The 13530-nt window shown below is 40.1% G+C and overlaps 2 protein-coding genes across 5 annotated transcripts; both read right to left on the bottom strand.

Annotated features, from left to right (window-relative positions):
- Positions 1-3053: 3053 nt before the first annotated feature.
- On the bottom strand, positions 3054-7173 carry LOC120645098 (transcription factor BHLH133-like). Of its 4 annotated transcripts, XM_039921844.1 has the most exons (7): positions 6006-7173; positions 5600-5746; positions 4735-5417; positions 4427-4618; positions 4273-4338; positions 4122-4187; positions 3054-3390 (listed from the first exon to the last, which is right to left on the bottom strand). In XM_039921844.1, the coding sequence occupies exons 3-7, from the start codon at positions 5161-5163 to the stop codon at positions 3337-3339; spliced, it is 807 nt and encodes a 268-aa protein (XP_039777778.1). In that variant the 5' UTR covers positions 5164-5417; positions 5600-5746; positions 6006-7173; the 3' UTR covers positions 3054-3336. The 4 variants fall into 4 exon arrangements, with proteins under 4 accessions (XP_039777778.1, XP_039777777.1, XP_039777779.1 ...); XM_039921843.1 differs by having other exon boundaries at positions 4735-5746; XM_039921845.1 differs by lacking the exon at positions 5600-5746.
- Positions 7174-7434: 261 nt separating this feature from the next.
- Positions 7435-8946, bottom strand: LOC120645099 (40S ribosomal protein S29). Its single transcript, XM_039921848.1, has 3 exons — positions 8798-8946; positions 7946-8045; positions 7435-7713 (listed from the first exon to the last, which is right to left on the bottom strand). Exons 1-3 carry the CDS (start codon positions 8857-8859, stop codon positions 7705-7707), a joined length of 171 nt encoding a protein of 56 aa, XP_039777782.1. The 5' UTR covers positions 8860-8946; the 3' UTR covers positions 7435-7704.
- Positions 8947-13530: the final 4584 nt, after the last annotated feature.

Raw genomic sequence — 13530 nt, 5'->3', positions numbered from 1 at the left:
CGGCAGGTTGAGCCCCGTCCAATCCCACCGGAAAGAAAGCTACCAGCTGATGGACAGGGAAATCCGTGAAAGTATTTATTGTTGACGGAGAAACTCCTCCCAAAGTCAGGAAACATTGGCTGTTGTGTGCAGCTTTTGACCCGAAATCTATATAGCCAATGATAGGGGAAACCACGTACTGAAACCATAGTTCTTTCCTTTTGCACGCTGTATGATCATATATTTTCTTCATTTCGGCCAAACCGTAGATATAATTCGTCCAAGCTGCAAATAGAAAATCGACGTCTAAAAGAATCTAGCTAGACAACTGCACAATGACACTGACTAAACATGGATTGCATGAACTATTCAAGATTCATTTTTTTAAAAAAAATCAAAGTACGATTTTGGACTAATTTCCACCATTTTTGATGTCTAGCATATTTTCACTAGAGTTGCACGCCTACGGATAGGGATTTGTCATAGAACGACCTTTTGCTGTAACGGACGCACAACACGTTTTGCATGGGCGCATTGAAAATCTTGATTTGTTATAGTGGACTTGTTTCATGAATTTTCAGTACGCGGAGATTTATAACTGCACTCTGAAATCCTATATTTTGAACTCTTGTACGATTAAAAATACTGGGCTCCATTTTAGACTTTTAGCATGACTTGGTACGAAACAAAATAAGTATGATTTGAAATTGTTTCAGTACAGTGCATGTACCCTCTGAAATTCCTGAGCTCCTAGTTGATTTTTTGCATGGTTTTTGTACGAACAAATCCAGTAGCTCCAGCCTGTATTTCCAATAAAACCAGCCGTAAAGATTCATGTTCCGTACAAGTCAGCGTCTAGAAAAAGGATAAGTGGGCGTTTTGGAGAACTCTAAAAACAGGGTTAAAGTGGTCAAGAATCGTGCTCTCACCTCCTGTCCGAATCCGGGGTAAAAAATTGTGGGCAGGTTCAATGAACCTGCAGGCTCCCTGTCGAGATGAGTTGCACTCCGTTGTGTAAAAGGGCACTCATTTCTTGGAATCTTAGCGGTAGCAGATGCTTTTCAAATCCTTTGGCCGTTTTGCAAGGAAGAAGATGACGTGGTTTTGGAATCAACTTCCCGGGTCATGCAAGATGCTGTTAGGTCACAGGCCACAAGATGTTGCAAGGGGACAATTGCTTGCTCCATTGATAGGGCGTGGGAATAATCACCGCAAAAGCTTGTATTTCTCTTCATAGTTAGAAACTTTTCTTAATTAGTCTCTTCATTTTTCTACAAGAGTATTTCGTTCCGTGCGGACAAGGTTTTGACAAATAGTCACTCCGTTCCAAATTATAATTCATTTGACTTTTCTGAGCTCAAGCTTGACCGCTCGTCTTATTCAAAAAAATTATACAAACATAGTTGAATTTAAGTTATTCTTGAAAAACTTTTATTAAAAATCAAGTCACAACAAAAGAAGTGATATTTTACACAAATTTGAATAACACGAGTGGTCAAATTTGGGATCAAAAAAATCAAACAAATTATAATTTGAAATGGAGGGAGTAGTTACTTGATCAATACTTTATTTGTGTTCTACAAAATTGTAACTAAAAGAAATGTTTACTGCAAATCTAATAGTATCAATATTGTTCCACAGAAATTATGTATTAATAAAATATTTGTTGGTAAGAGCTAAATGCATATTTCAGGTAAATGTCAAATAGTTAAACATTAAGCCGAATTTCTTTCAAAAACAGTAGATGGTGTTTCAAAAAATTAAAATAACTTCTAAAAATTTCTCAACGACAAATGCTAACTGCACAAATATATATGTTCGGGAGATTTGGGCATGTTACTACTCCCTCTGTTTTTTGCAAAGTTTGACTTAGGACAAATCTAATATGATATGTGTAAGTAAGAACAGAGGGAGTAGTTTGTAGGTGCCCAAGATTGCCTTCAAGCTGCACATAAATAAAGATGTGAAATCAAGAAGAGGGACATGACGCGTTAGGCAATCAGATGTCTCCTTTGTGTGCTAACACTCGGCACCCACAAATGGTTGTGTTCGTGTCTATCTAGTGCATGCCTCATGTTGCGCAACCAAAAAAAAATAAAGTTTCATAGTGGTGACAACAAGCATGCATTGGACAGGTCATCACCAATTGGATAAAGTCCTAGGTCCCTTAACAAAGAAGTTATCTTTCTTTTTTTCTTTTTTTGATGTTAAGAAGTTATCTTTCGGGAATGAATACAAAGTAGTTACCTCTTGGAAACAATATAGACTTGCGATTGGCAATTATTTACTTACATCAAGCTTTTATGTTACAAGGCAATATGTGCAAAACTGATTTTTCTTCATGAAACAGGGAAATTTCAGACCTAACCATGTCAAAGCAAGTAGATTTAACAGGAAACTATGCAGCAAACATGGACCACTTTACTTGTGGCAAAGAAGCAAAAGCAAGTAGTAACAACACCAAATGATTGGTGCAACTTTGGTGATATACATTGCAGCAAACAAGTAATGACAACTCATGATCCACTATATATGATAGTGCTACAAGCACTTCAGTCCTGGCCTGACGCTTTCTGCAGGTTTTGGTTACTCTTCTTATCCACGAGAAGCTTTTGAGTATCACTGACGAGAAAAGCAGAGGAAATGCAATCTATTTCATGGATGACATTGTTTGGTATCTTGTTGCATGTTTTATTAAAAAAAACTTACATTATTGATGAACATTGTGCTTAAAAAAATGCAGTTTTTTAAAGAAGTTCTCCGAGCTGACAGTTTGCAGTTTCCCCAGAATTACATAGCATGTGGAGACCTGGGCAATGACATCCGAAAAATAAAGCTACCAAATAGCAGATTTTGGGATCCTGATCAATTGGATTTATTTCAAACTCAAACTAAATCCTGAAAATTGCTTGCACAGACCTCTCCTGAACAGGCCTTTTTAATTAGTGGTGACCAGGATAGAAATTAAAGCTCGAATTTTTGTTAATCTCTCTTTTTTCCCTTAACAGCTGGAAACATTATCTTGCAAAAGTGAATTGCCTAAACCAAGGCTGTTCAGACTTTTACTATGTGTGTAGGCCACTGTGACCTCATGATCGTAAACTGTGTAGAAATCTTTGATACATTATTTCATCATTTGACAAGGGAGATCCTTGCTCCAACTTTATCATAAATTAATCTCTTGCTCTTACTTACAAGAAGCAACTGAATTATGTAAAGTCAGGGTTAATTACAGGTCTAAAAACAGATGCAACATGTACTGGGTTTGACTTGACAGGTCCAATCCTTCTGAATGATAAGTTTGCCCAATTCTTTTTGGATAGTCATCATTTCTTCACAGAAGAATTCAAATTAATATCAATGCTCGAGTGGTTGAGGAGCGTACATCCATGTCTCATCAGAGCTCAACAGCTGTTTGGGAAAAAGAGAGAGTACATTAGAGCATGATCAATTAATCATATATTAAAAATGTATTATATCGGGTGGAAACAAAATCTTCGTGAAAATCCGTGCAAACTACGGTAAAAACTTCATCTAAATTCACAAGAAAAATCACACATGTCGATGATATGATGATACACAACTTTGTAAAATATCATATCCAAACTTGACTTCGTTTATGAGATATAAAAATAACAAATTTCAAGCCAATAAGCTGTCCAGATGATTTGTTAGAAATTTGTTATTTTTATATCTCTCAAACGAAGTCGAGTTTGGATAGGATATTTTACAAGATTGTGTATCATCATATCATCTACATGTGTAATTTTTCTTGTGAATTTAGATGATTTTTTGCCATGGTTTGCACGGGTTTTCACGAAGTCTGTGGTTTCCACTAGATACGTTCCCTTCTTATAACACTATAATATGTAGAACTTTATCCATTGCCAAAGTTAAATTGATATCTGAAATTTGGATCAGACACTTGGTAAATCCTTCGTTCTGTTACCATGACCTCATCCTGAAAATACTATAAACATTTATGTTTATTTGAAATGGTCAAAGTACTGTGAATTTAGCAGAAGTGTAATGATTTTCTTTTGGGTATTTTTTTAGAGTGAGAACTAAAACCATGAATTTCGACTGTAAGCAAATGTTTCTTCATAAGGTTGATCTGACTAAAGTGAGACATGATGAAGAACCTTTATTTGCAGCTGTAGAAACTTGACGTACTGAACTGCCTCCTCCAGCATAGTGCTCATGTCAACCTGCAAATGCAGGAAAACAAATGATCACTACTGTCAAATGTATAAAAAGTTAGAGATCACTAAATATAAAACAGTAAGAGCTTACTTTGGTGCCGTTGGGAATTAGCTGCTGCAGTGTTTTTAACCTCTCATTAATCCTCTCTCTTCTCTTCTGTTAAACAGTATGACAATTGACAAAAGTCATCAGAAAAAAAAATGATTCAGAGATTAGTGTGCAATTAAGATAGAGTAATTCTAACCTTTGCGTAAAGACTCTGTGAATTCTTCGAGGACCGACTACGACCTCTAGAACTGCAACTTTGTTTCAGAACAACAGATTCCTCGCACACGCCAATAGAATCATCTTCAGAGCTACAGCACCAGGAGCTGCTGATATTGATAAGCTCGGTATTGGCCTTATCATCAAGAGCACTTGAAGTTGTCATCAGTACCTAATATGAATTGCACCATTACAAATATCAGAAACAGCTGCGTGTTCTATAAAATATAATGTTGGAACAGTTGAAGTGGGGAAAAAAAACTTTTTCAGTGTGTTGGCATTACTTACTGGGGCAACAATACGGGGTTTCTTGTTACTCTTCTTCCTTCTCTCATCCATGAGAAGGGCCCTCTTGTCACCAGTAACTGCAGTATCAATTGAACCAAAGGACTCACTCTGGTGATCAAAGCACCAATCTGTGGCAGCGTTCTGCAATGGCGCTGTGTCATAACTCTCTTTTTCATTAAATGGAAGGAACAAGGCAGTAGGCAATGTGCTAGGTTCAATACAAGAACTAGTGCTACTGTTGGGGGAAGAAAGGCTGACATCAGCATCGCTGCTGTTCCAGAACATGGACTGCAGGTGAGCAATCATCTCAGATTCCTCACTCCAAATGGATGCGCCCTTTGCTTCCATTCTGTTGATATTTTCTACTTCGAAGCTATGTGAGGAATCTTGGTAATATGTCTGTATGCATGGTGCAGGTGAGGACATCATTTATACTGCATTCTCGGGGAATCTTTTCAGATATAAATTTGACTCGAGTTCCATCCCAATCTTAAACAGATTAGAATGACAGCTAGATGATAGTAGTTAATGCCTGAAACGCAATGCCCCATCCCTCAATCTTCCTGTTCAGATACTAGAAAAATCGCATACGGAATCATTTGCCCATTGAGCCACTTAAGAGAGAGCAGTATCTTAGTGATGTCCCAAGGGTCCAAGATGATTATAATGTCTTAACTCGTGGCCTAAGAAAAAAAAAGATCAATAATCAAGGCAATTATATGCTTGCATTAAATGATCCGCATGATCTGCAATTAAGTTACAAAGGAAAACAGACATAGGATAACTGGGGGTGTAGGTAATCATGGAGAAGAAGTGCTGGAGGTAGTAAATAAAATAAAATAAAATAAAATAAAAGGAGGCGAACCTAAGCTCAGCTTGCAATTCAGAATTTTTCTTTGTGATTTGTGACTTGTAAGTCATGTTCAAGATGTGCAACACTCCTTCATCTGATTGACTAACTTACGAATCATCAAACCATAACTCAGTAATCTGTATTTTTCAAGTCTTGGCCCTGTGCAGGATTGAAACTATAACACTTAAGACACAGAAGATTATCCATATGATGGATGAAAATGTTAACCAAGGAGACAAGGTGAAGTCATTAAGTCAGTCATTATGTATAATAGGACAGCTTGAGACGTGCTTCATTTTTGTATTAAGCATGACAAACACGGCTTGTGGGAAGATCGACGGTCTAGCTCGTATTAACTGGGTTGCAGCAACAGATTAGGAAAACTCGCAGATCACGACATGGAGTTTGGAATAAGTACCTGCAAATTGTCCAAGTTCATCAATGCTTTCGGCCTTCCCAACAAAAAAACTAGCAAGCTGCCCTTCAGTTGGGTACTGCCTCTGAAATGATCATCAGGATATTAATGACCCACGAGCAATAATTTAACTCAACCTGACTTCAGAAACACTGTCATCAGAAAATTCCAGAATGGAGAGATCCACTGATTGTGTATGGGAATATGAAATGCCAAGAGAAAAGGGCACTAGTAAGAAAAATAATGTTACTTAATACTACTAATAATGCAATGCCAGCTCCCAGGACTTCAGTTTCCATTCAATGTGCAACGCAAGAACAAGATTGTTGTGGACACCATTATGCAACAGGCAATTCACTATAAAGTGAAGTCCACTTCATTTTGCCAAATTGCCTATATTTTACTGAATTATGCCCCCAAGCCAGTACAGACATGTGTGGCGTACAGAATTATGCAGGCATTTACAAGGATATAATGTCCAGCTTCACAATGAAGACTCTTTTTAAGGATTTTAGTTTCTTTAAAGCATCATTCAGCCATCTCATTCAACAACACTATCACCCGCTCAAAAAATACAAAAGAAAGCGTGTTAATAGCCCAAGAAGATATCAGATCACCATAAAGCGTTTTTGCTCGCTGAACATCAGTATACAAATGCAAACAATGTACATCTTTGCTCACTGAGTCTGAGCAATAACTCGAGCGTTCAAATCACATGCTACGGAGCACAATGAACAATAATTATAATGTACTACAGAATGTGATTCGCATTGTCCACTTCATTCCACAGCACAGCTGCAGGCTATATTTTGTTATACAACGACAAGATCATGGAAAATCAAGATACGACACACTGGTGCAGCAACCATTTTGAGCTTTTGGCTAATTCACAAGAAAATATTCATCCCAACCCCTATTTAAACAACCAAATCCAAGAATATCAAGGAAAAGATTTAATATAATTATCAGCTATGTTTCACCAAAGCAGCAAATCAAAGAATTTGCAACAATAGAGCTAGGAACTAGGATACAGACTGAGCACATCAGCAAGAAACATTTGCCTGCTTGTGCAACACCTTTAAGTTCCAGTAATCCAGTTCCAACTTTCAATCTTAATAAGCATTAAATCAAAGCAACCATCAAATCCAAGCATATTATCATGCAAAACATTGAACAGAAGTGTCAGCTAAATTTCAAACTAGCTAACAGATTACAGAATCTGCAATAGAGCAAGGATAGACAGAGAAATGACAGAAGAGGAGGGCAACACCATACTGCAGTAGCAATATTGCCTCAAGGATACAGTGCCTCAGCCTACTAGGTGTTACCCATTGTACCAGCAAATACACACTGTAATTATTAGTATCACATTACAGTTTGATAGCACAGACATGTCATCATTCATCAGCGCCAAGCTCATACATGAAGCACGGAATAGAACTGGCAGTACAATAGCTTGGAGGGCACCAATACAAGCAGGTTGAGCACACCAGATATCAAGCATGACAAAATACTCCAATCACTTAATTATAATTAGTTTAACAGGCATATAGTACCCATCAAATCTTTAACAAGTAGTTTACTAGCACATCAGTCTCAGGTCTGAACAAAAAGCTAAAGCACATAAATTGAGCCTCCTATTGAAGGATCGATTTCTTTTTCAACCCCGGGTGAAGTTCTCGACGCCATCAAGGCAATGTCTTCAGCGGTACTGCAAATGTAAGAACACAGATATCAGACGAAAGTTGGTAACCAGTAGCATTAGAAAAACAGCTAACTTGATCACTTCCAATGATGGCAAATGAAGGCCAACATGCAGTTGAAAACAATTATACTTATCTACCGATGCAAGTATGTAACAATCACAAATTATTGAACTGACTTCAACAAGGATCTGCGCTAAATTAATGACAATAATGAGCCCACTGCACAAGCAGGGATACCTTGATGAAGCCAATGTCCTTGGCGTTGCTGCGGAAGCACTGCCTGCAGCACATGAGCCCATACTTCCTGATCAACCCATGGGGGTTAGCACAGACCCGGCTGCAAAATACAAATGCATTCAGAGTTAGTATTCATTGTATGATAAATACTATTGTCAGTGAAAAATTGATACATTTTACACACAATTTGGAACAAATCAAGTAGTCCCTAGCAAAAGCAAGCCTCTCTTTGTTGCATAGCGCTAGCGAATCACAAAAATCATAATCCATCAAACCAACCAAACATATATCCATTACAACAAGTTACAGCACAGATAAATAAATAGTCCACAAAGCTTACAAACAGATTGGCTAAGAGATGACATGAGTTGGTTCTGTGGTTCACCACAAGACATGAGCAGTAATATCACAACATCTACATGAAGCTAAGATAGAAATGCTAAAATAGCAAAGGCTAAAAAAAATTAACAGGGTAGCACTAGCAGAACCGCAGTTCCATACGACAGTTGCAGATCATGTCTCCACTGGGAAACTAAACAATCCTAGAAATACACACCAACTATCGTTCTAGAAACCTACAATGACCACACCTGCTCCTCAGGCAGCAAACATAATGCTCAAACACAGAAACAAATTAACGCAGAGTATATATTTCTAAACAGCAGGCACATCAAGAACATACGGTCCTAACACCCACGGGAACCAAGCTAACCATCGCATCGCATCAGAAACTCCACAGATCCATGGAACCCGCTTATCTCGCTATCCACAACCAGGCCATTCCACAGCTCATGAGCATCAGGAACCGAGATCCTAGCGGCGGGGACGAGAGCGGCGGCGCAGGTTCCTTACCAGACGCGGGATCCGGGCCCGTAGTTCTTCGGGTGCGAGTTCCAGACGTTGGAGTGGCCCATCTCCGCCTGCCTGCTCCTTCCTTCCTTCTCGGCGGCGGCGCGGGAGGGCGAGAGGAGATGGGGAGGCGTAGAAGTGGCGGCGCGAGGTGGTGGAGAGGCTATATAGTGGGGTGGGGGACGCGGAACCCTAGCTCTTGACCCGCGCGTTGGGCTGGGCCTAGTCCGGTTGGGAACATGGGCCTAACTGGGCTGGGCCTGGGCCTTGAGAGCCGAGAGAGCCATCCTTGACGTGGGCCCAGAGCCAACCGCTCACTGGGCCTGGTCCTGTTCTACCCGGGACGTGGGCCTAATTGGGCTATTAGTATAGTTCTCCCGCTTGGCCCGGTTAAGGTTGGTGCCGGGCCGAGCCCGGTGATTATGGGCTAGGGTTATTGGGCCCGAGTCTCACAAGGTGTAATTGCCGGTAAATTCCATGGGCCTCTCATTTTTTTTTACAACAACAACATAGCTTTTTTTTCCCAAGCAAGTTGGAGTAGACTAGAGATGAAACCCGAAATAAATAAGTTCAAGGTTTAGGCACATTGATAGCTAGTCTCCAAGCGCTCCTATCCAAAGCTATCTCTTTAGAGATATTCCAATCCTTAAGGTCTCTCTTAATCGACTCATCCCACGTCAGTTTAGGTCTACCTCTACCCCTCTTTACATTATCGACCCGCTCAAGAACCCCATTACGCACCGACGCCTCAGGAGGCCTTCGTTGGACATGTCCAAACCATCTCAGCCGATGCTGGGTAAGTTTTTCTTTTTTCGGACATGTCCAAACCCTCTTTTTTTTGTTTATCTTTAGTATTTCCGGATAATAAGAAATTAACCCCCCCCCCCCAATCGAAATGAGTTCATGCGTGCAACCAGTAAAAGATGAGCTAAAATAATATAAAATGAAGAATCACGCATGAATTAAAATCTCTTTCCAATTGTTGACACACACACACATGGTTAACGCAACCAATCTGGCAGCATGGAGAATACGATACGGTGCAGTATCTGAACCTGAGAAGCCAATTCTGAATTCTGATGACTGTCGGATGCCAATGCTCCTCCCTTTTTCAGAAAGTGAGTTCCATCTGATTATTGCCTGGGAAGATATGTGCCGCTGCATCCCGTAATTGCGACGAGATCGGCGATCAAGCCAACCAACAGGGAGCGGAACCGATCGAACCCTTATTGTGTGCCCGAATTATTGTTCTGATGAATCAGTTGGTGGATATTTTTAGTGCAAGTAGAGCTGAACTGACAAAGCTGAAGGGAATCTAGGAGTGAACACTGAAGTGAGAATGGTCTCATTTTTTTTCTTTTTACCTTTTTTGTTTCGGTGGGAAATCATGGATGCTCTCACTTTTAACAACAACTTGTGGCTGCTTTAGTTTGGATGGTCAACCAAAGCCACATATTCGTTTGTCTTGTTAGGCGCTCGAAGAAGCGGTCGACAAGTGTACCTATCTGTTGATGCGCTGCCTTTTTCACGTTGCAAAAAATGCAGGGAATTGTGTGAAAGGGCACTGGGAAAAGTCCCAAGTGTTCAGCGATGATTGAGCAGCTAGCTAGCAGGAGTAGTGTGGCATCTGGTTGCCGTCGCCGATCAACTTTGTTCTGTCCACTAGGACCACTACTGCAAGGCACAAAGAACTTATCCCTTTGCTTTCACTCTAGGTTTATAGACCCCAACCAGCAACTTGAGGAGAGTTGTGATGATGGGTGATGAGTAGTTCACCCAAATTACGAAAAGAATTGACCGCCGTTTCCTTCACCATATTGCCAGCCTTATCATGGAGAAATTTGAATGTTTATGATGCCTGAGACCTGTGCTGCGCCTCTGAATGTTTCACAAGGTGATGGCCCTATCAACCTTAGTTTTTGCGGTGCTGATTCTTCGGAAAGAAAATGCTCACCCTGGTACTTGTGCATTTTGAGTTAGGCAGTTGTTCCGATTTCATCCCAACGGATGGGAAGATCTCAAGGCCAAGTTGGGCACTCTGAGTGTGACAAACTGGGAGAGAAATTCGTTGCATCTGCAAAAGGCTGGTTGGTCCCAGGCAGCAATCAGTCCAAGTGGTGTGCTCCAGAGGGGATAAATGCTGACATGGATGTTGTCCCCTGATTGAGATGCCTGTATGCCCATGCAGTGCTCCTTGTCTCCCCCTGTTCTTTTCCATGCTTTGTTCTCTTTGGTGCTGGCCATTGGATGATTGCCAGAGATTTGCCAATTGCCTAACCTTTGTCTGCCCAGTGTCCAATCAGGCTGCTGGATTTCTGGAAGTATCTCTTGTGTCGGTATCGCTTGCATGCTGCTTGTCTTGGAGTGATCTTGCGTGTAGATTGTGACGCGCCAAGTGTGCGAACCGTGGCATGACATGTGTATTTGTAGTGGAAGCGTCAGTCTTGCCAAATTCTAGGTTGCATCAAATTGTTGTGGCGAATGGCCAAATAATTGGTGCCACTTATGTTGTCCCAAGCCAGTATGTATTGTGAGGACGTGCACCCTGCACGTATGAGCAATATGGCGCGGTATGGTAGAGGAAAGGAAAAACCATGAAACTTCTGACTGTCCAATTCAATCATTCATGTTCAAACAAAAACTTATAAAGATTTCTCGCATTACAGTCAGATTTGAAAAAAATTTAAATCCTCGATCGCGGTACTACCATAGTGTAAAAATTTAATTAACTCTAGTTAGGTCGTTGTCTGATTAATGCTGACATTAAAAATTAATTTTACCTCATCCAAGAAATCCGGGAAATGGGAAAACAGTCAGTGAGTGACTCAACAGCGTACAAAAAACAATCCACGTTCGTGCCCATCGAGCTGATACATCAATAGATGAGCCTTAGCTACAAGTGTGCAAAAGGACGATTCCAATAAATGGACGCATGCAGGCCGTTTCATGCATGGAATTCTTACTTGCTTGAGCTGTCTTAGGAAGTGTTGATAGCAGGTCTGTCTCAAGCAAATGTTGTTTTTTTAGATGGGAAGATGCATCTTATCAGAACCAAAGAATTATTCGTAGTGTATCCTTTCTACAAGTGCACTTCATCTGAAGCAAGGGTGTCGACATTTTTGCAAATAATAAAAAGTTTTGATTCCTAGCTATCAGTTTTCCTGTGATTCGGGACGTGCCCATCAAGGATTGATCGAGATATCCCTAATTAAGTTGAATCGAGATATACAATGTTACTTTAGAGATGACTTGATCAACAAGTTGGTTAAGTATAGTACTTAAGAATGGTAACTTTTTCTAACATTAAACAACAATGCTGATATAGAATATGTATTGTACCATAAACTAGCACATAACTATGGACATTACATAATCTAGTGATTAAATAACATTTTATTTGATGAAGGGCTACCAGATCTCAGCATGACACACCGTCATTAAGTTCGGCCGGATGGGCTTACCAGATAGATTATGGGTACACGATATAATAATTTTGATTGATCAGACATTTAGTTGATTATTGTTCAACTAACCATGCTTTGACAAGTGATGTACTAATCATTAATTCTTTATTTGATGTTTAAGATCAAAAGTGCTCTTTTTCATTCAGGAGACAAACTACATCTCGCTATCTCACAGTAAGGCATCATATCATAGTATAATTCTAAGGCAGAATCTTTTTTATCCATTGGATGCTGCTGATAAGACTGAAGATTGGTGTGGCTAAGCAAGCAAACTAATATGATGATGGGTCACTAACCAAACTAATTAGTGTAATCCTCTTCCAAAAACTTATGTATCACAAACGATTGAGCAACATTTTGCACGAATACAGTTGGTGGGTGGCAGGTCGATCGATCGATGGATCAACAAGAATGGCATGCATGTCTCGTTGATTGATTGATTGATTGGTATCATTGTTCCTTTGGGTTGGATGAATATAGCCATCATTGACGTAAGTGTGTTCGTCTTGGATATTCATGAGATGCACCTAATGCTCTAGTAATGATAACCTACAACCTAGCTACATGTATATCCTTGTGTAAAGACACCTTTTTAACGTGGCGTCATGTTAGCTAGGGTTGTCCCGATTATGATTTAACGTTGATGGAACCTACCCATCTACCTTGGTGTCTGGTCACTTCTAGTTTTTATCTTAGATGAACATGAGCAGTAACGTGGCGTCATGTTAGCTAGGGTTGTCCCGATTATTATTTAACGTTGATGGAACCTACCCTTCTACCTTGGTGTCTTAGTCACTGCTAGTTTTTATCTTAGATGAACATGAGCAGTATTCAATTCAATATACTCATACCATAATGAACACACATAACAAGTTCAAAATAAGTGTAGTTTCAGACTTGGGCATAACAGTATATATGCGCATGTGGATTCTTCAAGTGTTTGGGGGTAAAGATGACATCATAGCCGATGTTGGGCAACCAGAACCCAAAATCATGGCCAACTTTTGACTGGACACATTCGTGTGCATATCCAAATCTTTCCTTGCTAGACCAAACTTCCTTTTGCGAAACACAATGATTCTAGTATTAGGATACTTAATTTGCTTTATCCTTTGAGTTCATTCAGCAGCACCCATCCATCCGCGCGCGCTCTCTCTCTCTCGATACAATGTACCAATGACCATATATATATGCATATGCAACCATCATTGACTCGGCCCCACAATGAATCAGCCTGTGCCTCCTTACCCCGGCAATGTCCAATGTGTGCAG

The sequence above is a fragment of the Panicum virgatum genome, chromosome 8K (genome assembly GCF_016808335.1).
Source record: "Panicum virgatum strain AP13 chromosome 8K, P.virgatum_v5, whole genome shotgun sequence".
NCBI lineage: Eukaryota > Viridiplantae > Streptophyta > Magnoliopsida > Poales > Poaceae > Panicum > Panicum virgatum.
Note: the sequence above shows the minus strand (reverse complement) of the source record. Positions and strands in the feature narration are given on the sequence as shown.